The following is a 23661-nucleotide window of genomic DNA, read 5'->3' on the forward strand; positions in this document are numbered from 1 at the left end:
AGTAAAGTGGGTGTGTCGTGTAGCGTGTGAGACAGCAGACAGACTCCGACTCATCGTTCCTTTCATCGTGTCACACATCATGAAGCTCTCTGATGTTCCACACCTCGCGGATGCAGGCAGGAAATTTACACGAAGGTAACAGAAATGGAGGAGAGTGAGCGTGACAGAAGGGGTTAATGAGGAGCTCGTACTCAAAACGGGGACTGCTTCTGCTGCGTGCACGTGGTTTGGTTACGAAAAGTCTGCCGCTGCAGACGGGTCCACATGTCAGGCTGAAACACAAAGAACAAGCACAGGAGCGAACAGGATGGGGAAACTTTCTTTATGGAACTTTGAGACGTTAATTCTTTCTATTTTTGCTTCATGCTCAATTGAAAATTTGCTGAAAGGTTTCAAATTCAAGTACATGTTGGGTATATAATCCAAAATGTGATAAGACAGGTCTTTCCATGCAGTATTGTACATAAGCTAGTCATTATTCTATTGTTTCTGATATCTATGAATTTATAGGTAGGGATGGGAATTGATAAGAATTTAACGATTCCATTATTGATTTTGCTTATCCACCCGATGCCTTATCTATTCTCTTATCGATTCTCATTGGGTGAGGAAATAAAAGAGTACAAATGGGTTTGTTTGCGTTAACTGTCTTTTATATTTTCAGTACAGTATGCACAAATGATGTGTGACGTAACCTCAGAACAAACCTAAAAAGCAGGTGAGCTACTTCTCACAGTAGGAATGAATGAAGCAGAACTACACTGGTTAAAATAACAACGTGCAACTCAAATTTCTGATTTTTGAACAGATATGCCAGATAAAGTGCAACGAATTAACCGACCTAAATTCAGGGGCATCTACAGTGTCAAAAAGGTGCAAACCTTTCACCACAAATCTACTGACAGCTCTCTCTCTTTATCCTCGTCTTGGTCATTTTACTCTTCCCTGCCTCAGTGAAAGGAGTGGATAGAGGTGTGCGACACCTGACGGTGCCCGCTGCAGCCTCTGAGCCAGCCTCACTCTGGCATCATCGTCATCTAAATTTGATGGAAGGACATGGAGATGATTCATATGGTGAAAGCAGTTTACACAGTGAAATGGCGCTAACCTTAACACAACAGACGCGGCTTGGAAGAGTTCAACCTGACCTTCGGCACTAATAACAGATGACGCCCTGGTGTTTGCTCTGCCTCTAGATTCACAAGCGTCGCTAAGTAGCGTAACAAACACGTGACATTCCTGCAAATGACTTGCATGCTGTGTGGACAAATGTTTTAGCATGTTGGAGGTATTTCCCCCCTTCGAAGAAATGGAAACCATACTTTGGAGCATTTCTGCCTCAACGCCATATCGGCTACGTTCTAAACCAAAACAATGCAGCGTGCGTGACGTTATCGCACATGTGCAAGACAGGCGGAATCGATAAGCAGAATCGATAACCAGGCAGGCAAACGATTCCAAGGAATTGAGCTACAGGGAGCCGGTTCTCAAAAAGAACCGGTTCTCATAAAGAACCGGTTCTCGATTCCCATCCCTTTATAGGTAGTGCTGTATTGTGTTATGTATCCTTATCTGGATGTGAAATAATCCATTTTGTGACCTTCATCAGGATATGAGATGTAGGTCATATCTACTATCGTCTACCGATGATCACTTGATTGCTTTGATAGTGAAGAAATGTTAAAAACGTGTTGAGATCGAGGTGTTGCTGAGTGGCTGCTGTCTGCAGCAGCTGCCCAATTTCCTGTCAGTCATCTGAAGTCATTCTCAGGCGAGTCAGGTGGGCGAAGGGAAGAAGCTGAGCGAGGCTGTGTTTTGAAATCGACAGAAACTGACACAGAATGGTAAACGTCGGGTAGTTGGCATGGATTAACATCCTGTGCAGATACAGCAGTCAGTTTGTGTTACAGGATTTATTAGTTATCTTTAAGTTGTCAGGGGCGGAAAAAGCGGTGTGCCAGTATCACTCAGAGGAAGGCTTTGCACTGTCTAACCTGGGCATACTGTATGTTATCGTCTTCAGAAATATTTTTCCTGACAAATTAGTCAATATGTTCTTATCTCTGCTCGGTATTTGTACAGTGTGAGACACACACACACACACACACACACACACACACACACACACACACACACACACACACACACACACACACGAGTCCAGTACACTATTGTACTAGGAGCACAAATGGCAGATGGGGGAAACTCTCACTGCGTCCTTGACTAATGTGACACCACCAGCCATCACTGCTGCTGTGGACTGACATTAGCAGAGCTGCTCTCTGCAGCAGAGGGCATCCGACGGCCAGACGGGCTCCTCAACCAACATCACATCCCCGAACGTCTCAACAGTGGCAACATGACGGAAAACCTGGGGGAAAGCAGGAATAAACTATCTCAAACACGCATAGATAAACCTTTTATCGTGTTGTGTTTACAGTGTGATGTGATATTCCACATGGCCTTTGGCACTCAGTCGTCAGGAATTCATTTAAAGTGAGATTTTAAATATTCATAATGTTCACGATATATCCTCTGCGCTGTAAAATCGTTGGTAGGGCAACGTTACGTTTTAGCGAATCCGTGAAATCCGTAAATGTGTGTGAACAGCCTCCCACTCAGATTGTTATGTCTTTTGACAGCCAAAGAAAGACACATTCCGTCTGTTCTCAAGGAGCTGTTTGCAGTTCCTAAATGGGCAGAGTCACATTTGTATCTCTTGATAGGAAGTCCTCGGGGAAGCTGAAGACGGAAGGAGCGCCGCAGGCAGAATCGTCTCTGCCTGGCACTGTTTGTTGTTGTCAGTGGTCCGCCGGTCTCTCATTGTCTCAGAGTTTGTGTACCATTTTCTGTTATGGAAAAGCTAAAGTAGCGGCAGTCTCAGTGACTTTCTGTTAGACTTTCCAATGCTGTTTATTCAGTCGTCACCAGCTGCTGTTCGCTGCCATTGTCTATTGATATACCCGACCGCAACTGACCGAAGGCTGTGAGGTTTGTTTGCAGTTGGTCAAACATGGCACTCAATGGCTGTAACTAAATATGCAGCCCAGAAGGTCTTCAAACCCCCGACGGAAAGCTGTGGCTGGTTAGGAAAATCTTTTTGCTTTTAAACTCATTTCATTTCTTAAAGCAGATTACGCATCCTCACTGCTTTGTGTAATGAAGTACAGTACAACAGGGAGCTGAGATGGAATCAGGCGACATGAAACAAATGCCAATTACACACCCGATCCAACGCCGCCGTAATCAACGATTGCACAATTTGAATGGAAAAAGCCAAACATGCAAATCCAAGAGCTGCTACGTTTCAAAGCCGGAGATAGCATAACTTTGAAGCTTTCTGTCACATTGTACACATGCATGCACATGAGACCTGGTGCACCACAGATCACCCGTGGAAAGCACGTACATGTGCAGCAGCATCCCTCCACTCATTACAACATTTGATACGCAGCGGGAGAGTCGGCAGAGCTCTATGTAGGTCAGGGACAGGGTGTGTAGGAGTTGGTTTCATCTCTATTCTGTGATGTATCTTATTTTCCCCTCAAGAATGGCGTTCACACGGCACTGCTCCCGAGGCTCTTTATTTTTCTAAGCTGGGGTTTGTTTGATGGCTCGTCCACGTGTCTTCCCTCAAAGACAGTTGCTGAGGATACCTGTCACTTTGCTTCTGATGACGGCCTTTCAAGTGAGAAACTTTGGGGTTTCAGTGTTGCATCGGTGTTAGCGCGCTGAACTTTTATTCGAGGCACCAGTCGATTGGAAACGTGAACTTATCAGGTATAGCTCCATGATCTCGGGGCGCTTCCAAGTGTCCCTCCAGCGAGCGCTCATGAAACATTGGTCCGTCAGCACGGCTTTCATCTGTGGAGGTGTGGTGGCAGTAAATCTCAATAAATTTTACGCTGATGCTTTCTCTGAACTTCATCCAGAGAGGATGTTGCTGTCTGCTGCGATGAAATCCACCATCTCTTAGTTCTATGAGCCCATACCACAGAGCGCACAGCCATGGCCCAAATGACCTGTGAGCTAATCAGTACCGCAGTGACGAATGGAGAAACAATGCTTTCTAAGGCTCAACAGAAGTTTTCCCTCCACAAAAGAGGCTTTGTTAATTTGACCAGCGAGTGGGCCGACTGGAAAAACTGTGTTTGTGGTACAGAGGAGGCGACTGGGTCCAAAGGCCGCATTGGTATATCGTCCTTGTAAACAGGCAGAGAATTGATTTCTAAAGAAAGTATCAGCGCTTCACATAACTTTTATTTCCACTAATTTAAAGACACTGTTCCTGAAGCACAGTGCTAACAAACATCCTGTCCAGATTCAGCTGTCAGCAAGCTGTAGTAAAAGATAACGAGAACCATATCTGACATCATGACAGCCCTTGTATCCAGGTTAAACAATAAGCGCTGACAATGAATTTCACAATCCACAAGCCTTCCAGGGCTGTGTTCCCGTGCAGCCGGCCCACGTTCGGCCGCCTCCGCGCCGTGCTGTCATTTTCCCAAAGGAGCCTGACAAACTGCCCCATCAGGCCCAAGAATGTTCCAGTGTTGGAAGCCAGTCGGCGCTCATCAAAATGCAAAGCAGATGCTGGGCGCAGGAGTGGTGCGCTAACATGTACAGAAAACAGCGCGTCATAGAAAATACCCACTCTGTGAAATAATGAAACAATTACCGCATGCAGGAATTTAATAGCGTGAGGGCGCGAGTGTCAGGGAAAATTTCTATTCTGTCCTGAAAATGCGAACAACAAATCTAATTTACATGATTACAGCTGTCAATTTACATGTCCAGCTCGTTCTCGAGGAGGCACCATGGGTCCAAAATCACTGTAAGACATACTGTGTGGGTCTGTGTTGATGAACTTTCATTCCTTTTTAATTAAGTCCCAAAATGTCTTGTCTGTTGTCTTACCTGTTTCACTGATAAGATGAGGTGAAATTAGCCTCTCAGATAATTGAGGTCTGTAATGTTACGGAACATGTTTTTGTCAGTGGGTGTGCAGATATCTTAATTAATCTGCCAGTAAGACTCATCAGACTCTTTGATTTAACTAATAGTCTTGTTAAAGGCCATATGTTGTGTTTACACTGCTGGGATTATACTGTTTGTCTCTCTGCGCACCTGAAAAATGGAGTAGTTGTAAATCTACGTTATTGTAGTCAAACAGAAGTTTGGAACAACACTGATTTTTATCTTAAAGGTATTTTACATGCGTCTGTTTTTGTTAAGCAGCTTTGGGATGTTTATAAAGACCAGAGAACCTTCCAATCCTGTTACCTTTTTCTGCCTTCATCAGAATAAGGAATAGTGGAAGTTAAGACAGCGCTCTTAATGTCAGTACCATTGAAGTAGCACATTAAGGCTTGAGCAATAACTCCCAAGTTCATATTAAGGGCAGCTTATTATCAGATGCAGGAGAGCAGACTTGTATTAGAGCAATATTTCAAGGGTTGTGAGTCCCTGGAGAAAGAATAAACATTATCTAAACTTCATTATTAGTGGGATTATTATCAGAAGATTAAGTGTTATCATTCTGTCATTCAAAGCCGGAAACTGTAAACCTATCTTTTTCAGGACTGAAACCTTTTTCGATGGTGTGGCATCAGTTATTTTTTCATCACAGGTGTCACTTTCACCTCAAACCTGGACAACTCATTTTGTGTTTTTTTCTTTCTTTCAGGGATTATGTCTACTGTGATGTCTCAGCAGCCGCCGAAGGAGGACGAAGAGGAGGAAGATGAGGAGCAAGGGGAAGCGTTTTCCTTTGAGGACAGCGCGGATGAGGAGAAACTCCAAGAGGACAGTAAAGGGATCAGCTCTGACTCCAGGTCTGCCCAGATGTCGAGAAAGGAGGGCAGTGAGACATCAGACAGTGCAGCACAAACAGGCACAGACAGCACTCAACTTGTCAGAATGTCGCCCCCTGCTGGACAGGAGGGCATCACCACCAAGGAGGTGGCTTCAGCGTCTACACCAGGTAACACATTTTCATGAATAATGTATATTAATTAAACTGGGGCTGAGCCAATCCTGGTTATTCACTTGCAGAGATGATAGAGCTCTGGGTCAGGACAAAAAAAGTTGTACATTTGCAATAAGCTGAAGATGTGCTTCAAGCTTTTGCTCAAGTAAATATACCAATATCATATGGAACTACAGAAAGCAAAAGTACATTATTATTATTATTATTATTATTATTATTATTATTATTATTATTATAGATTTATATTATATATTAAGTAATTAGCCTGTCCTACAAAACATTAAGTACTCGCATTGTGGGCTGTCATTATTTATTAAGTTATCAATGGTGAAAGAAGTTCTACCAATACCTTTTCAGTATTTTAAGGAGCGACAGTCAGTCCTATCTTCTGTATTTAACAGCTGTAGACATAGAAAACGAGTCAACAAGCAGTCAGTCAAGCTTTGGAGGTATCTAAGCTAACATTAGGCTAACTGACAGTTAACGGCTAGCTTAGCCTCGATGACAACTCCGATCATTTACAGTGAACCTGCGGGGTTCAGACACCCTTCAAACTCTCAACAAAACCTATCTGACTACCGGAACGTAGGCAGTGACTTGATAGCAATCTTAGACGACGCAGTGTAACGTAAATACCCCTTACGCCGACTCACCGGAAGCCGTATTGCAGCTTTTTTGGGGGGCGTAAGCTAGCCGCGTTACTCACAACAGCAGATTCTACATTATGCTAAGCTAGCAAGTAAGTGAGAGTGTAGCCTACAAAATAACGTCAACGTCTCTGTCCAACTCCTGGTAAGACAGCAAACAAGCCACGAAAAATGTCAGAATATAAATAACTGTGGAGTTAAATGAATTAACGTTAAGCTTGAACAGCCGGTAAATCATAGAAGGCATTATTAACGTTACTGAAAATTGAACGTTAGCTTGCGAACTTAAACGTTAACGTTAGTCACAGTGGTATTAGGTGAGGTTTTATCATTTTATAGCGTTAAGTTAAAGCCTTATTTGAGATAATAATATACATTTCATGTTTTGTTTGATATGTAATCATGATTACCGATAGAGTTTGAATTATTTGTATGTTATGTATTTGAAATTTTTGTACAACGAGTCATATTAGCAACAAATCACGTTTCACAAGCTGATAATATGTTTTGGATTCATATCTTAATATGATAGCCAATAGTAAATTAAAAAGTATGATAAGTATGCCTGAAATGTTGCTGAGTGGAGATTAAATATAGCAGCATAAAATGGAAAAACTGCCATAAAATGCAAATAGCTCCCTTCACACCTCACAGTAGAGACATGGCATCGTGGTTGAAGCTGCTGTACTGTAACTAAAACCCACAGGCTTCATCCTCTCAACATGTGCGCTGTCATTCAGCGGCTGCTGGGCAGAAAACTGAACCATTACCTACTTAGTCACTGTACAAGAATCTGTCTTTGTATAAACAGATTGGCTCTAAATTGTTCATTTTGTGTTTCTTCTTGAGTTAATGTAATCTGATCAGTTTCCCATAGCCGCACACTGTGTGAGTGACTTCAGCCACTTGTATGTGGTTTTAATCTCCATTTAACAGGATTTGAATTTTGACTGAGGCAGACAGGCATAATTGAGCACAGTTAACTTTCCCCTTAATTGGATGAAGTTGTGTAGATATACATGCTATGATATATTTACTACCTGGCTAATGTTTCCAAGCTGGCCCTGGTAATTAAACGCCCAGATAAAGAGGGAGATTTAGGTCTTGGAGAAGTCCTGTTGGACAAAGTGAAGTGATTAGTGCTTAATTAAAAAGCTTTTTTACCAAGTCTGTGTGCGGTAATCCGTTAAGTGGGCTGTGGAGATGCATGGGGGAATTCTGGGTGTTGATAATAGTGTGTAGCGGAGGTCTGTTATGCAATCTAGGGCTGAGAGCAGCTGAGACTCAGATCCCTCCCTCACCAGATGACTTGAATTTACATGGTGGGAGCCAAAGGTAATCAGTCATGGCATGTGTTTAACGGCACCTTCCTTGTGCATATCTTTGCAGTGGAAGTACTGAACAATCATGCAAAATCAGTTTTTAGTTGTAACTACCTTACATCATCTGCTTAGTCATCCCAGATTTAGATTTAGTTTTTGACGGTAAATGTAATTGAAGAGAGATGAAGTAATCACAGCCGAAGTCTCTCAAACTGTTTTTTGAATTCTGCCAAAGTTGCATTTGTCATTTCTCAAGTCGTGTCTTTGTTTTGGAATATTTTCTCATGGTTGCTGTTTTCCTTATTTTGACAGATGCTCCAGTTAATGAATCACCCAACTGGTAAGTTGCTTGTGTGATTGCTATCACAGTATGGGGAAAATGACTAAAGGGCGGTGGAGAAAGTAAATCCCACATCATACCACATCAGTGTTATGTCATTGTGTCTGAGATAATGTCATGCTCACACTCATCATCCAAACACACCACCACAGTGAGTATGAGATAGATGTGATGCTACACTGCATCTATTTATACAACTTTTAGGTGCCATATGGCATGTCATACCGTCCGTGACAAGGGATAATGTCAAGTATAAAGTGATGTTGCTGGTACAATTCTAGAGGGAAATCACAGGATTACCTAATTCATGATGAAGCATACAGTATGATGTGATTAGATTATTGTTATGCAGTGTTAAGATGAACTTAATTCAGTTTAGGTCAGTTTAAGTCATACTTTTCCATGTTACCCTAGTGGTATGTAGCCATCCAAACAATGCTGGTTTTCTCTGCTCAACCATCTTTAAGATTTCTGCTGCCATCACATTACAATGGAGGTAAATGGAATTTTATTTTGATGACGCTTAAAGCACTGAATCATGGCAATTAAAAAAAAATGTAACAGCATAGCAAAATAGATCTTTTTCACAGCAAACATTTGGACTTTTCAGTGCAGCAAAAACACAGGCTTAAACAATAGCATTGATGGTTCAATACAGTAAGTGTCCCTTACTAAGCTGTTCCAGTGAGCTTGTATTTAAAGTACCAGGGACACCAAAACGAAATACTGTCTGAATGAGTGTTATTAACGGTGAGATTCATTCCTGAGAAAGACTGTTGATATTTGCTGAATTTGAAATTCGTTGAATATCTCCTCACTGTCCGCTAGCTGTGTGTTCTGTGAGTCTGCTGAGAAAAAAATCCAGTTTTTGTACCCAGCTATGGTAGTTCAGACAGAGCCACGCAACGCTATTCCAGCCAATCAGCAACTGGTGGCGTTTGTTCTAGTGCACAGGAAAAGGGGGAGGGGAGGGGGGCTGCAGGGAGCGAGAGGGACGATAAATCTGGCAAAGCTAACGCGTCGTTGCATTGTGAAGAAGGAGAGCTGGCAATATCAGCAATCTGTCTCACCCCAGAATGACTCACCCCACCTTTAACTGCACCTGTGCTTCGCCTGTTGTGACATGCAAAGATATCTGCGGTGAAAAAACCTATGAAACTATTTTCTATGGGTGAAATAAGAGTGATTATCAACTGGGAAGTCGCTCCTGGAAAGACATGTTTCTGTTGAGTATGTCAGATGTCAATTTTTAGTGCTTTGAGTAGCACAAATGAAATTGAATTCATCTTCAGTGTATCTGGGTTGCAAGTTAAAAGCCCTGCACACCTATTGAACACCCACACAGGTGATTTCAATTATTTTGCTGATTAGACATCCTCTCAGGACTGTGTTGCACTTATCATTCCCAGCAATACATGGAGTCTGGTCAGCTCACATAATACCCAGCACAGGTCTGCCTGCTTTCAACCTGAGCGGCGGTCTGAACAGCCAGAGTAACTGAAAACACCTGTGTGGGTGTTCAGAGCCTGGAAGCGGCAGATATCTCAAAACACTGGGACATAAAACTGAAACAGACTGCGCTGGGGTGACATTTCTTTTATTTTCTTGTGACCTGTGTGAAGTGACAGCTAAAGCTTGTGGAATTTATGAATGAGGGTTTCTGTGTCCACATATGGGAACATTAAAATTCAGCTGATAATCAAAGGCTTTATTATTGATTGTGTGAACTGAACTGTCTCAGTGAACACTTCTGGCTGAGTAGGTGTGTGAATGAAGTGACCCCAATCCCAGTGCAGTCAGACAGCATTTTTCATACATCCAAGAAGACAGTTTGCTTCAAGGCCTCAGCACAGTTCACGATAATGTGATAGTTTATTGATTCCTCTGAGGCATCTTTTTGCCTGCCTCCCCCCACAGGGAGGTCGGCAGCCAAAGTCACCCACAGAACAGCAGCCCCGGAGCTGATAGACAGACACAGAGTTTTTCTAAAGGATACTTTAGCTTGCTATCAGTCAGTTTGAACCCCGGCTCTCCATCTGAAAGGCTTTGTGCCTTTAGCAATCGCAATCCTATCAGTCAATATGAAACAAAGTGAAAAAACACTGAGATACTGTTTCTAGCTGCAAAACTTATATTGCCTGTATACCACAGTAGTTCAGGGACACAGACAATGATAATATACTAAACAGATTTTTACTTACTTTCCTTGTTTGCTTAATCTTATGAGGTTTACTGTAACTTAGTTAAAACAAACCTTAAAACAAAATCTGGTTCAGATCTTATCAGAACTATTCCTCTCCAGCCTCTCTGACCCACATGATGAAGCCTTGCAGGGATCCTGATTTTGGTGAAGCCCCCCACCTGTACTCTATAGGAAGTGTGCTCAGAAACCTCTACTGATTCGGGCGTTCGGATTCCTGTGGGTTTTCCTGTGTTGAAAAGAAGTGCCTGTCTTTGTGCACAGGTGTGAGCGTGTGCGTATGTGTGTGTACAGTATGTGTGTGTGTGCGTGTGTGTGTACAATAGAGTCGCAGCGAGGTCTTGGCAATTTCTCATGCAGGGAGATTTCTGCTGAGTGCACATTTCCACTTCGGTTTAGTCAATAGTCTGCCTTTTAAAGAAGAGCTATCAATAGCATTTTCCACCATCAAGGTGTTAAGACTGTCAGCACATCCACCAGATCTGTCAGCAGTTTTAGAATAATATTGCCAAAATTACTTTGGGATTGTTGCTGCGATAAATACGGGTTTTTCTTAACACTGCAATGACAGCACATCAGCTCGTTACAGCTATTAGGCTAAAGGCAGCATTCCTCTCCCGCGAGCTTTATGTGCGCGCCAGTGTTTGATGCCAGCATTTACTTCTCACTTCACTTTTCACCACTTGACAGATAGTTTTCATTAAATGCATCACACAGAACCATGGCAATGAAAAGATTAACACAAAAGATACCATGACAACGTGGCGTGTATGTGTGTTTTACACAGGGCTCAAACCTTGGAGAGTATTACTTGACGACAACTGTTTGGTTTGAGTTCACTTTTTTACCCTTTCGCAGCCTCGCAGAGCTCCACATTTTTTCCCTTTTGACAAAACTCGTCTAATGAAGCTCACAGAGCGCTTTTTTTATAGACCCCCTCACACTGTTGTTGACGCCTCAGTTGGATGTGAAAGCACAAGAAAAGGGTGACGCTGTAAAAGCATTAAAAACAAATATGTGTCCACAATTATAACGAGAAGCTGAGAGCCAGCTACTTTTAGAGCCATCTAATTGGAGGGGGTCATGTACCGAACAACTTTGGCCAGTAACAGTGGGTGCATTGTGGGAATGGTTCAGTGTGAGGAGGAGTGGGCTGTTGTTTATGGAGGAGATTTATGACCTGAGGACAAACAGCTCCATCAGTATGGTCAGCACAATGCGTGCGCAGTTACAAAGAACAGCTATGCTCCTGAGAGACCAGGGGGCAAAACAGGTAGAGCTATGGCGGCTTGTGCTGCCCTGGCACTCAAGCTGCCCTGGCACAGCAGCTGAAGGGAATGGAAACAGATGGAAGTGTGAGATTTGCATTCAGGCTGCCTCTGCTGTAGGCTGTGCTCTGCCTCAGGCTATGTCATTTGCATTGAAAAATGATTCCTCCCTCTCTCCTTGAGCTATATGACTCGCTGGGGCTTATAGGCACAGATAAGTTGTGAAAGGGCGTGCAAAGATATGCCTGGATCGATAGCTGCACTGCTGAAATCACTCACACCTGATGTGAATGCATACAGTGGTGCAGGCGAGCCGTATACCGCCGTTGTTCTGGCGCCACTCTTTTCCCACACAAGCAATTTTAATGACAAGAGATCAGTTCATCACAAGCAATGTAATGTCAGATAGCTCTTTATTCTGTTTTCACGTGGGTTGAGATCGTTTTAGTCTTTAGATTGAGATGAACGACCCAGCATAGAGAATGCAGCAGAGTAATGCTTTAGAGGCGTTTGCAGCTTGACACCACCGCAAATCCAAATGGTTGCTATCAGTAGCTGTAATATGACATGTGAGCAGGGCTTTTTGTCTGCTTCCAGATATGTGGTTGGCATTTATAGAACAACAGGGACGAGGCACAAACACAACCTTAGTACTGTATTTATATAAAGTTTATAATGGTTAGAGTGCTGCACTTGCAACTACAAGGTTATATTTACGTACAGAGTTATATTAAAGCATCTAAATCATTCTCATGTGGTGACTCTGACATATCAGTTTTCTGTGTCTGGTAACACAGATGCTGCAACCTGCCTACCATTATTGTTTGATCCTCGTCTGCTCTTGGCATGCTGTCCTTTCTTTGTGACTCATAATATGTGGTTCACCTGCCTCTGCACCGCACAAGAAAAGATAATGGTTTGCAAGATTGTTGAATACACATAGTGTCCTTCCATTGCCACTTTAATGCAAAGTAAAAGCAGCTACAAATTAGAGCATTTTGGTGCACATTATTTTCCTGGCATGCCTTGTTTGTCTGCGAGTTGCCCATCACTGTGAGTGGCTGCTGCTGCTGGCATTGCGAGCGCCGCTGAGGTGTTTAGCAGAGGGACAGATTTAATTAGCGTAGATGGGTCTCTCCTACACGCTGGGTACAGTCATATTATCAGTCATGTGGGGGAGGACAATCCCTCACTGGCAGCATCAAAACAAGCCATGTGATAGCTGTGTCAACAAGATTTTCCCCTGTGATGTCAGTCTGTTTTTAATAGCTGGTTCAGGGTATGTTTTCATTCAGAAAGCCAGCGGTGATTATGGTAAGCCCGCAGGCATGACAGATAATGATTTGACAGTGCTCAGGGGCAAGTTTAGTAACTCAAGTAACAAGCAGTAGGTGTGATTTTATATATATATGTATATTTTACAAATGTGGTCTCGCAAAAGTTCTTCTGAATAAGTGGATCAGCACAACTTATCTCACATATGGCTGAATGTTTAGAACATTTTGCTGTTTTTAGATTCACTAAAGGTCCTGTGTGGGTGGAAAAGTTCCATGACCAAAGGGCCACAGAAAAAAATTAATCAAAAATAAAGAAAGCACGTCGAGAACCCATACCTCCTCTGAGGCTGAATGATTTTCTAAATGTGTTATTTGATGATGGGAAATGCCTTTAAAAGGTTCAGTCTGTATCCGACTCCGCAACCGCATCAAAATACACATAATGGTAGACGATCATGGACTTAATGTGCTTTTTATTTCCTTTCAGTTCATTTTCAGCTAAGTGTGGCACATCATATGAAAATGGTAAAAAAGGTTAAAAATGTCCTATATTACAATCCTGAGTTATATTAGATCCACACTGTGAATAGCATCCATTGGGCTGAACAATTAGTCAAAATGTTATTAAAACCTTAATATGGCCAAATGCAATATCCAAATTTGGTGAAATTAAAATGTATCACAACAAACCATCATGCATGAAGCGTTGTGGAGCTACAGAGATGCCCCAGCTTACAAATCATGCTCTCCAGATGTGAGGGAGCACGCTTGTTTGGCGCAGACCCCAGCAGAAATCACATCATCAGCATATGAATATATATATATTTTTTCAGTAATCGCAGTATGATTTTCTTTGGCTTTTCATTCAGCCCTAGTCTCAGAGTAAGTATAATTCCAGCTAAAGATATCTCAATGCATTTGCAATTGTGTGGATGCAAAAGTGATACAAAGAAAGGCACCAAAAAGAGTGCAAAAGGCGTATTATCCAGTATACGAGATGATCTATCTCAGCTGAGCTATACTTCGTATGAGGATCAAATTAACACCAAAAATGAAACACTTGTTCCTTCACCCATGGACTCACTTTTGTCCAGAGTTTATTGAAATCTGTAATTCTAAAGGAAGACATAGCACAGCTGCTCCTATGGAAAAGAAGCTGCCTCGAAAATAATCCAATAATTTGACAGCAGCAGTATGTGTTCTGTCAGACTTTAGGGAGTGTGCATTTGCATGCTTGGATAGCAAGGAACTATTTTGACCCCCACCTCCAGCCACTCTACCTCCCCTTCCTCTCACTGAAATTAACTCATAATGAGGGACACGGCACTCAGTGTTGGTTTAACTCTGCTTACATCTGCGTGTCTTCCAGGGCCTCAGCAGCGGCGGGGCCCAGCGCCTCAGCTTCTCCTGTGGGAGAGGAGCTCCGGGTTCTCCCTGCGGTGCCGTCGACTGCGGAGACACCGACTTATTCGGGAGACCACAGCAAAGAAATCGTGAAGGAAAGCTCCGCCTCCAGGGACACCTCTGAAGGTACAGAACTAAATTATATTGACAGGGAAGTGATGCACCTTATATTGTAGATCAAGGGTTCAATTTCAGACCGAAAAGATTAAACCTAAGCTTGCCTTGGGATTTAGGCTCATTCCACCTATGTATTATAGTGTTCACATGGCGGACAGATCTGTTAGAAAACCAATTTGGCCTCCAGAGTCGCATAAGCAGCACTGTGGACCACACCATAATAACACTGGCAATATAAACTGTATACAAGTATTTTGTACATTGCATCTCTTGACCTTGATCAAAGGTGGCAAGAACACCATATTACAGCCGCATGGTCATCTTATAGTTCATTGATTTCTACGGTGAAAGTGGCCAGACGCACATATCTATAGACACATCCATGAGCACGAACACACACACACCCCGTTCGGAAACATACCGACACAACACACACTGACTCACACACACATATTCTCTGCCATGATTTGATTTCTACACAGACATGACATGAATCCAATTAATTCAGGATGAGGATCAATAGAGACCATTTCCATGAGGGAAAATTGCTTTTGGATTTCGACTCAGTCAGCAGTGCTGCCGTTATTTGAAGGTGGCTCAGAAATGAGAGATGTAAAGGAGCCCCGCAATGCTGCATGACATTTTTTTACATCGCACCCTTCTGATGTATTTTCACACGCAGGCCTCTGCTGTCGTTTTGAATGTGTGCAGTGTATTTAAAGTGACTGAATCATACAATTATATTACATCTCTCTCCTACATATCTGCAATTATAATGCAGAAAGTGGAAAAGCAAGCTGACTTGAAGCGACTTAAATGAATGCTACGTTCACGCTGATCTTTATGAGAAATCCATTACAGCCGTATTCGTGTTTTTTGCATTTGGTCGTTTTTACTTTAAGTTTTTAAATGCCAGACTCCTGCAAGTGTTTTGCATATGTATCACCCTGTCTGTTTACTGTGTATCAGTTTGACCAAATGCACTTTATATGGATCATTATGAATAATTAAGGGTTTCCTGTTTGCAAAAGCAACCAACCTGACGTTGATTTGCAAATGTTTCGCTGTGATTTTTTCTTTCACATTTTTAACAACTAGGTCATAATGGCAGTGTATTTTTTCGATTGCCTGCAGTGTCGGTGTGAACTATGAACGAGTTTATTGTAGTGTCATTGTGTTGTTGTAGAGAAAAGTTAAATAAAAGTAAGAAAACAGAGTGAGGAACTTCTGGTTTACCATGTTTGAAATAACAAGGCATGTTCCCAAGAGGCCCAGCCACTTTGCAGATATGCTGATAGTCAGGCTGATAGCCCAAATCCAGTTGTTTTCCTCTCTGTTCAGAATCCTTTCTGAATGCACAAATGTAGGAAAGTGAGCAAAATATAAAGAACATTTGTGTAGCTAATCCTCTTTTGCAGAAAAAAACAGTTGCTCTTTGTTCATCTCCTGGAGTCTGTCCAAGGTTATTTCGAATTTTAGACCGAACACTGCTGAATAATCCATGACAGAATACACATCTGCAATCAGATTAATTGAAAACAGTGATTGTTGCTGTTGGGGGCTTAGCAGAAAGTGTTGCAGACAAATCACAGTTTAAAACCAAATCAATAAAGCTCACTGAGCTAAATTAGGCTGAAACACTTTCAAAGCAGTTAATGACAAATCCTGCCAAGCGTGGAGATAGAACGGGTCAATAGCTCAAACAGGCAGGATGCAATCATGTTGTGTCACATGGACAAAACCATTATGGCAACATGTACAAGTGATGTGCCAGATCTGCCCGAGGAAGAAGACCTTTAAATGCAAATGATACAATAAGTATGGAAATATTCAAAGGCTGTGTAAATTCTAGAAGGCTTGAAGATCTGGCGTCTTTTATCTATTCTGCTTTGCCAAAAGGATTCAGGCAATGTAGTTTATAGCTGCGTGCGTGTGTGCGTGTGTGCGCGTGTCTTTGAGTGTGTTTTCTGGGGAGAAATGTAAAAGAATGATCTAAACAACAGGACGTGCAACTATCAAACAAAAGTTGAGAAAAAAAAAAGATGGAAGGCTCTTTTCCCCATTTAAAAACAGTGCTTGTTTACTTTGATGCGACTGGTTTTGTCTGGCAGCTGTGTGCGCGGCAGAAGCTGAGGCGCAGACGGTGGAGGCTTCAGAGGTGATCTACGACGATGTTCCAAGTGAGGACCCCCTCTCTCCTGATGAAGGTCAGCAGCTGCGACAGAATCACATTTGTTCGGGGTGTGTGTCTGCTCATGAGTCTTCTGATGTGTGTGTCTTGTGTGTTTGGCAGATATGATATATGAAGATGTTCAGAGAGACAGTGGTCCTGTGGACGCAAACAACGGATGGAGCTCCAGTGAGTTTGAAAGCTACGACGAGCAGTCTGATAACGAGACCAAACTACCTACACGGAGCAAGGTAGTAATGATGTGTGTGTGTGTGTGTGTGCTTGCCTGATGTGTGTGTTTATCTCATGCAGATCATCCCCTCCGTTTATTCTGAATAGCTTCATGACCGGCCAGGTTGTTTTGGTTGGTTTCCAACACTTAAAAAGTAATCAAGGAGAATATTTCATGTCCTGCTCCTCGAGTGCAGTTGTCTTTATTAATGTATAGAACTGGAAGGAAACTATAAAGAACATGAAAAATGTATAACAGGCTGTCTAGGCTTTATACTTTCATTGTGGGATGAAGGTAAACAAGAGGCATTTCTGTTTGAAAAGCCTCAGATCTCCTTGCCTCCTCTCTGCCAAGGATGCTGTTCATCAGTGTTGTGCTGCATGGCTACGCAGTGCCGCTCTTCCACATGATGGCACTGTGTGCACATTCACATTGTGCTGCATTCCCTTTATGCTTCACCGGCCTTTCACGTGCATGCACCGTTGCAGGCATAAGGGGAACTTTGTAGTCACACTAATAGAAGAGTATTTTGCTGAGTTGAATCATTATTAATGTATAGATTTATACCTACCTTTACATATTTTTACATATTGAAGATGTTTCTGTATGGATGTAATTCCGCTGTAATCCAAGAAAATCCCGAGTTAAATCAGTGCTTCGAAATTGAGACCAAAGGGGAAAAGATATTTGTTGCTTTGGGACTGAAAATGAGTTGCTCAGGTAATTACAGGAAGGTGCAGTGCGAAAATCTCGGCATGCTTGTCCCAGGCCAGTGAACAACAGAAAGGATTCAGCCGATCTGGTTGAACAGTTAATGAAGAAACCTTGACTATTAGGGCCCGGCAACACTTTTCGGCTAGCGCAGCCTTCATCAAAAACACATTGTTTTTAATTAGTCTCGCCTGATTAATTTTTCACCAAGTGTACCTGAAGTTCTCCCCTTCTCAGTTCAGTGCTTATTACGAGCAGCCAGGGAGAGCTGTGACAGAGTTTGCTTCTTTAATATATGCACTAAACTGCCTGCCCCCCCATCCTTCTAAAAATCAGTGCCTCACACAGCATAACCCCTTTGACCAAAGCAGTGCTCCAAGCCTTCGCTCTCTATGCTTGTGATTAATTTCCGATGTTGCGTAGCTTGTTTGCCTTGATCACTTTGCCTCCATTTCCCTTTTCTATTTCTTCTCCCCCTACATCTTTCCTCCCCCCTCCGCCTCTTATGGCTAAACGTGACCTGCCCCCATGCCTCGCCTGTCCATGTCCGACACCTGTAGCTCTCTCCTGAAGTGCGTCGGCTGAGGGAACGATGTGCCAAGACCAAACGTGAACTGGCCATGAGGCTGTCTGGCAAGCACAACTATGACATCAAGGTATACCTCCAGCAGCAAGTGAGCACCGCTGTAACACACTGTTTCTTTGCAGAGCTCCTGTCACTCTGCTCGATGTTTGCCATTTGGATCGATGATCGCTCATAGCTGAAATGTGCTGTGTTATATGCTCAGCTGACTCAAAGGCTTAACTGACTCTCTGCACCATCCCTCCCAGCTTTCCTCTGGACTGTGACTTTGCTTTGGGACTCTCTGTCGGCCTCTCTCTTTCCCCGCCTGGTTTAATATCAAGACACATTTATGGGACGCATGAATTATTAAATAATAATCTGCGTATTTACTTCCATCAACACCAGTGCAACTTGCCCCCAATTAATGACCTACTTTCCCAAAGTAGCGTCATTTAAAAATACTACCACCCTGGGTGTATTCTCGGTCTGTGGAGTCTGGTTGCAGGGCCCTTGTGATGCTCAGGGTGGAGTCTGTGGTCAGCCGAATTCTCCCACACTGAGCAATGCAGCCGTGTTGCTCTGATGTGGAACTCACTCCGTTACCATAATCTCTCCATGATATGCTCATAGAGTCTCTGATTAGAGGCTGTACAGCGACCCACAGGGAGTCGCAGATGATGAGATTCATGATGAGCGCACTGAGCGCCACTTCTCTCCATCTCTCTCCAGAGGAGCACCGTAGGTTATCAAATCTCCGCAGCATGGCACTTTCCTCACGCCCTAACGCCGCTTCGTTGTTTCTGTGTGCTCCTTCCAACCAGGTTCAGCAGCTCATGAAGGCGGCGAGAAGCGGAACAAAGGATGGGCTCGAAAAGACCAAAATAGCCGTCATGCGAAAAGTTTCCTTCCTGCAGAGAAAAGATCAATTGGGTAATGCAGGGAAGTCTGAAAAGTTTTTAAATGTTGGTCAGCTGGCTTTGTTAGATGAAAGTTATCCTATTTTTAGTAGTGGGTATTGGTTATGAGGTTTGGGTTTTGTAAGTCCTTACAGTTGACTCTTTGAATTATAGGCACTTGCTTATGTGTAAAGCTAGCCAAGCCAAAGCAGTGTTTGAGGCATATAGAGTAGAAAGTCTAACTTTTTCTTTATACAAATCCCTTTAGGCAGAAATGAAAGCACTGTGAAAAAGAAAGATCTCACTGATAATAACTATAATAAATAAAACAGACAGGCTTTCTCAGTTTTAAGACGGACGATGTGGTCAAGTGAAGTTTTTGATGTGTGAGAAGGAGAAGGATGAAACAACTCATGCGGCACGGTATAGGTTGTGCTATAGGAAGCCTTGCCTAACAATAGAGAGAGATTAGCATCCATTAATGGAGCGTCGAGCGGCTCCATAAACCATAGATACCAGACCCACGCCTCAAACAAATCTGCGAACCATCACAAAGAGGTAAAGAGGCCAGTGCTGCTATTTTTAGGTGTTGATCGAGGGAAATCTGCACAGCATTATATTTCTTTTCCACCAATCCTCTGTTATCATTCCAAAGTCTTTAATTGGAACGGTGGAAGCTTCTGGTATCTATGCCTTTATGGTGAAGTGGGGATTTTTTTGACACTGTTGAATGTCTTCATGCCAATGCAGAGATGACAATGTTTCTGCAGACACACTTCTGTGTGCCTCCTTTACTCCTACAGAGATACAGTATTGTTTTGAAAGTTTTTTTTTTTCCAAAGGCCTCTCTCTCTCTCTCTCTCTCCCCCTCCCTCTCCCTCCCTCTCTCTCCATTGCTCTCTATCTCTGTCTCTCTGTATAGAAGTCTCTTCATGTTTTAGAGGTAATATACTTAGTGTGTCGCAGTGTGTCTCCAGCTGCAGTGAGATCTGAAGGCTGCCTTTCTGTTGTTCCCTCTCTATCTTTATCACACACACACACACACGCACACACGCACACACGCACACACGCACACACGCACACACACACACACACACACACACACACACACACACACACACACACACACACACTCTCTTTTTAACCTTTCTATATCTTTCTCCTTCTCCATTTCTGAATGTCTGCAGAAGAGGAGGATGATGCAGGATACCTGGATGTGGCTGTGTCAGATGAGAAGCATCCTCCCCCACAGCTGAGCCCGATGCCAGAGGGGCTGACCAGCCACCAGGTGCACCTGACAGTTTTTCTGCAAATGTTTCCTCTTCTTTTTTCCAAAATAAATGAAGCCCGCACATGTAGAAACACGTACTGTACTTCTTGCATTTCTGTGAACATATTCTGTAGCCAGTAGCCTGGAGATAAGGCTGTAGGCTGTCATGTTAAAAGTATTCATTTGTTATTTCAGTATTTTTACATATCTATATGCTCTATTCTCTTTATCCTGTTTGGAGAAGCAGTGTGTTTTTTAACAGCTAGAACAGCAGCTTTAATGTCAGAGGAAGTCCAATGATTCAGCACTCCGATAGAAGCCTTGTTCAAACAGACCTACTCCTCTCTTAAGTATTTTTCCTCCTGCAACAAACACATGATTATAGTGCAATCCATCAACCTGTGCTGTGCTTAACTGAAAGCATACCGCACACTGCAGCCCCATCATGTCCTTTTAGTGCTAGATTTCCTGACTGGTCTGTTGTCTATGCAGGTTGTCAGACGCCATATCCTTGGCTCCATCATTCAGAGCGAGCGGAGCTACCTGGAGTCTCTCAGGAGAATCTTGCAGGTGAGCTGTTTAGTCCCTCTTGTCCTCCTCTGCCACATGCAATATCTTCACTATTTGGCTATTATGAATCACACTGAAAAGAGAAGCGTTGATATCCATCAAATTACCGAGGTGTCTCAGCAGAAGTAATCGTGATAAAACAGCCATCCTCATTTCTGTGGCATTGTGCTGATGCTAAGAGAGAGGGACTGTCAGGCTGGCACAGGATGCGGTGCAGCCTTACCTCTTTAATATCTCTTTAGCGGGGAAAGGGAGACTTGTTATCTCCTCATCACAGAAAAATAAGAGGAGCACCTACTGAAATGGAATCAGCAGCAATCAATGGCTGCCGTATGCACCGCAAGATCCTTCACTGTCAAGATACAATGCGCTGCCTTTGTTGTCAAGAGACATGATTGCATGTGATACTTTGGGAGGTTTAGCTCTTTTGAAATCTCTCTTGTTATTCAGAGAGTCCAGCCAAGTGGTAAATGCAGTGTCTCCAGACAGATAACATAAAAGATGAAAGGCCAAAAGCACAATTAGACATTGAGGGTTGTAACTTCCATTATTGCTTTAAAACAGATTGCACAGTCGTTCATGTTTTGCTGCCTGCCCATGTTCCTTCTGTCAATGATTCATTCGCTGTGATGAATTTGCGGAGATAAGACCTGCAAAACATCAACAAAAATTGCTGCCGCTGTTGCTGAGATTGATTAATTTTTTGGTGTTAAATAGTGCTTTCATCTTTCATGTTTGGCTTGTGCACAGTTTTATCTATACGTCAGCATGTTCAGATTCAAAGAAGCCATGTTTACTGGCTTCCACAAAGAGTTTTGTCCACAAAGAGCCTGTCAACTCATTTCTGTAGCCGATGCTAATATCCCTGTGAGTGCTGAATGAAGAATCAATCAATGCCTCTTTCACCATGTTGCTTTTGCATCTGTAACTCTGCTGGGAGCTGTTTTTTTTTACCATTGTTATTCTGACTTTTATGATTACAAGTCACCTTGAGTTCTGAACATGTTTGCCTGTGGCAAATGCTGTTTTATGGGTAAATCCACTGGATTGTTACCAACCCTTACATGGTAACGGCGGTGCATTCAGATGCGGCAGCCAGTAGCTCCTTCAATAGTTTCTACATTTTTGCTTTAATTTAACAACAATAAAAATAATTCACGTTTCACCTTGTATAACACCTTTCGCCTGCCGCAACATGGTAGGAGGAGGGGAGACAGACTCTGTTTTAACATCGGTGATGGCTGGGGCTCAAACACAGTCAAACCATGTTACATAAACATTCGTGGCAGCCACTAAGCCCTCCCCCGCCCCCATATTTCCTCTCCTACCTACTTACTTCCAGCTGATTAAAAGGGTCAACCCATCAGACAAAAACTGTTAAAGTGTTGACAAACAAAGCTACAGCAGCTCTACCCACCACCCATGAGAACCACATCCACCTTGAGGAATATACATTTGCAGTGACATCATGCATCAGAAAATGTGTGTTGGTGATCACAAAGACAATGAAATCATTCCCCAACCAGAAAGCCTGAATGAAGTGTGGTGAGGGCTCTATCCAGAGCCATAAAGCTGCCTTTCGGTCAGGTGACAAGGAAACAGACAACGCCGCCAGAGCAAGACTGAAGGAGGCGTCAGCAGAGGATGGAGAGAGACCTCAACACCAACAGCACCTAAGATATGTGGCAAGCAATCCACAACATCACAGGCTATTAAAGCAGGAGTGCCTCCATCACGAGGCCACGTTGCCAGATGAGCTGAGCACATTTAATGCTCGCTTTGATCTCCTCAGCAAACAAAGAGGCAGCTGTAAAGTCTACTCCGCCTCCAGAGGACCTTCCACTGTCACAATCCACAGTGAATGTGAGAGGAATCCCGCTGAGACTGAATATGAGTAAAGCTGCTGGGCCTGATAACATCCCTATTAAGAACACGTGCCAACCAGCTAGTTGTCATAACTGATAGTTGAGTTAAGTTTACGCAACCTGTTACTGTCACAGGAGAGGGCTTCCACCTGCATCAAGACAGCCACCGTCACATGTCTAAAAAGTCTAATTGAAGTGACTACCACCGTGTAGCACTGGTGCTTTGAAAACCTGGTTCCCCAGCACATCAAAGACCGCATCCCAGCCAGCCTGGACCCTCACTAGGATTACATTCAGAACCAACAGATCCACAGAGGATGCCATCTCCGCTGCCCTCTGCTCAGTCTTCACACACCTTGAAAATAACAAGACTCATATCTGAATGCTGTTTGTTGACTTCAGCTCATTCACCGTAGTCTCCCCCATGAAACTGATTGCAACCTTAGCACTCTGGGCTTGAGTCCCACACTCTGCAACTGGCCACTGGACTTCGACACAAACAGACCACAGACAGTTCAGATTGGCGGTCACGTCTCATCCACTCTAGTGCTCAACACCAGAGCCCCCCAAGGCAGTGTGCTCAGCCCCCTGCTGCTCACACTGTACACCCATGACTGCAGTCCCACACATTGAAAGAACTGCTGTGAAGTTTGCTGATGACAACACGACCATCGGGCTGGATTTCAAACAAGGATGAGAATTCATATCAGGAGGAAATGAACAGTTTTGCCAGGTGGTGCACAGAGAACATCCAACTGCTCAGCATCAGCCAAGCCAAGAGGTTGATTGTAGATTTTAGAAAAATGGAAGCAAAGACA

General features: G+C 43.2%; 1 protein-coding gene across 2 annotated transcripts in view; it reads left to right on the top strand.

The window, feature by feature from the left end:
* Positions 1-23661, top strand: part of arhgef10la (Rho guanine nucleotide exchange factor (GEF) 10-like a) — a 108325-nt gene that overhangs the window by 2659 nt on the left and 82005 nt on the right. The window contains exons 2-10 of one of the 2 annotated variants that reach the window (XM_070959261.1): positions 5687-5983; positions 8271-8298; positions 14413-14573; positions 16676-16771; positions 16858-16985; positions 18238-18333; positions 19064-19172; positions 20326-20426; positions 20901-20978. In XM_070959261.1, the coding sequence (XP_070815362.1) occupies positions 5692-5983; positions 8271-8298; positions 14413-14573; positions 16676-16771; positions 16858-16985; positions 18238-18333; positions 19064-19172; positions 20326-20426; positions 20901-20978 (1089 nt within the window). In that variant the 5' untranslated portion in view covers positions 5687-5691. The remainder of the gene's footprint in view (positions 1-5686; positions 5984-8270; positions 8299-14412; positions 14574-16675; positions 16772-16857; positions 16986-18237; positions 18334-19063; positions 19173-20325; positions 20427-20900; positions 20979-23661) is intronic. The other variant, XM_070959262.1, reaches the window with a different exon arrangement.

The sequence above is a fragment of the Chaetodon trifascialis genome, chromosome 3, assembly GCF_039877785.1.
Source record: "Chaetodon trifascialis isolate fChaTrf1 chromosome 3, fChaTrf1.hap1, whole genome shotgun sequence".
In the NCBI taxonomy this organism is placed as follows: Eukaryota; Metazoa; Chordata; class Actinopteri; order Chaetodontiformes; family Chaetodontidae; genus Chaetodon; species Chaetodon trifascialis.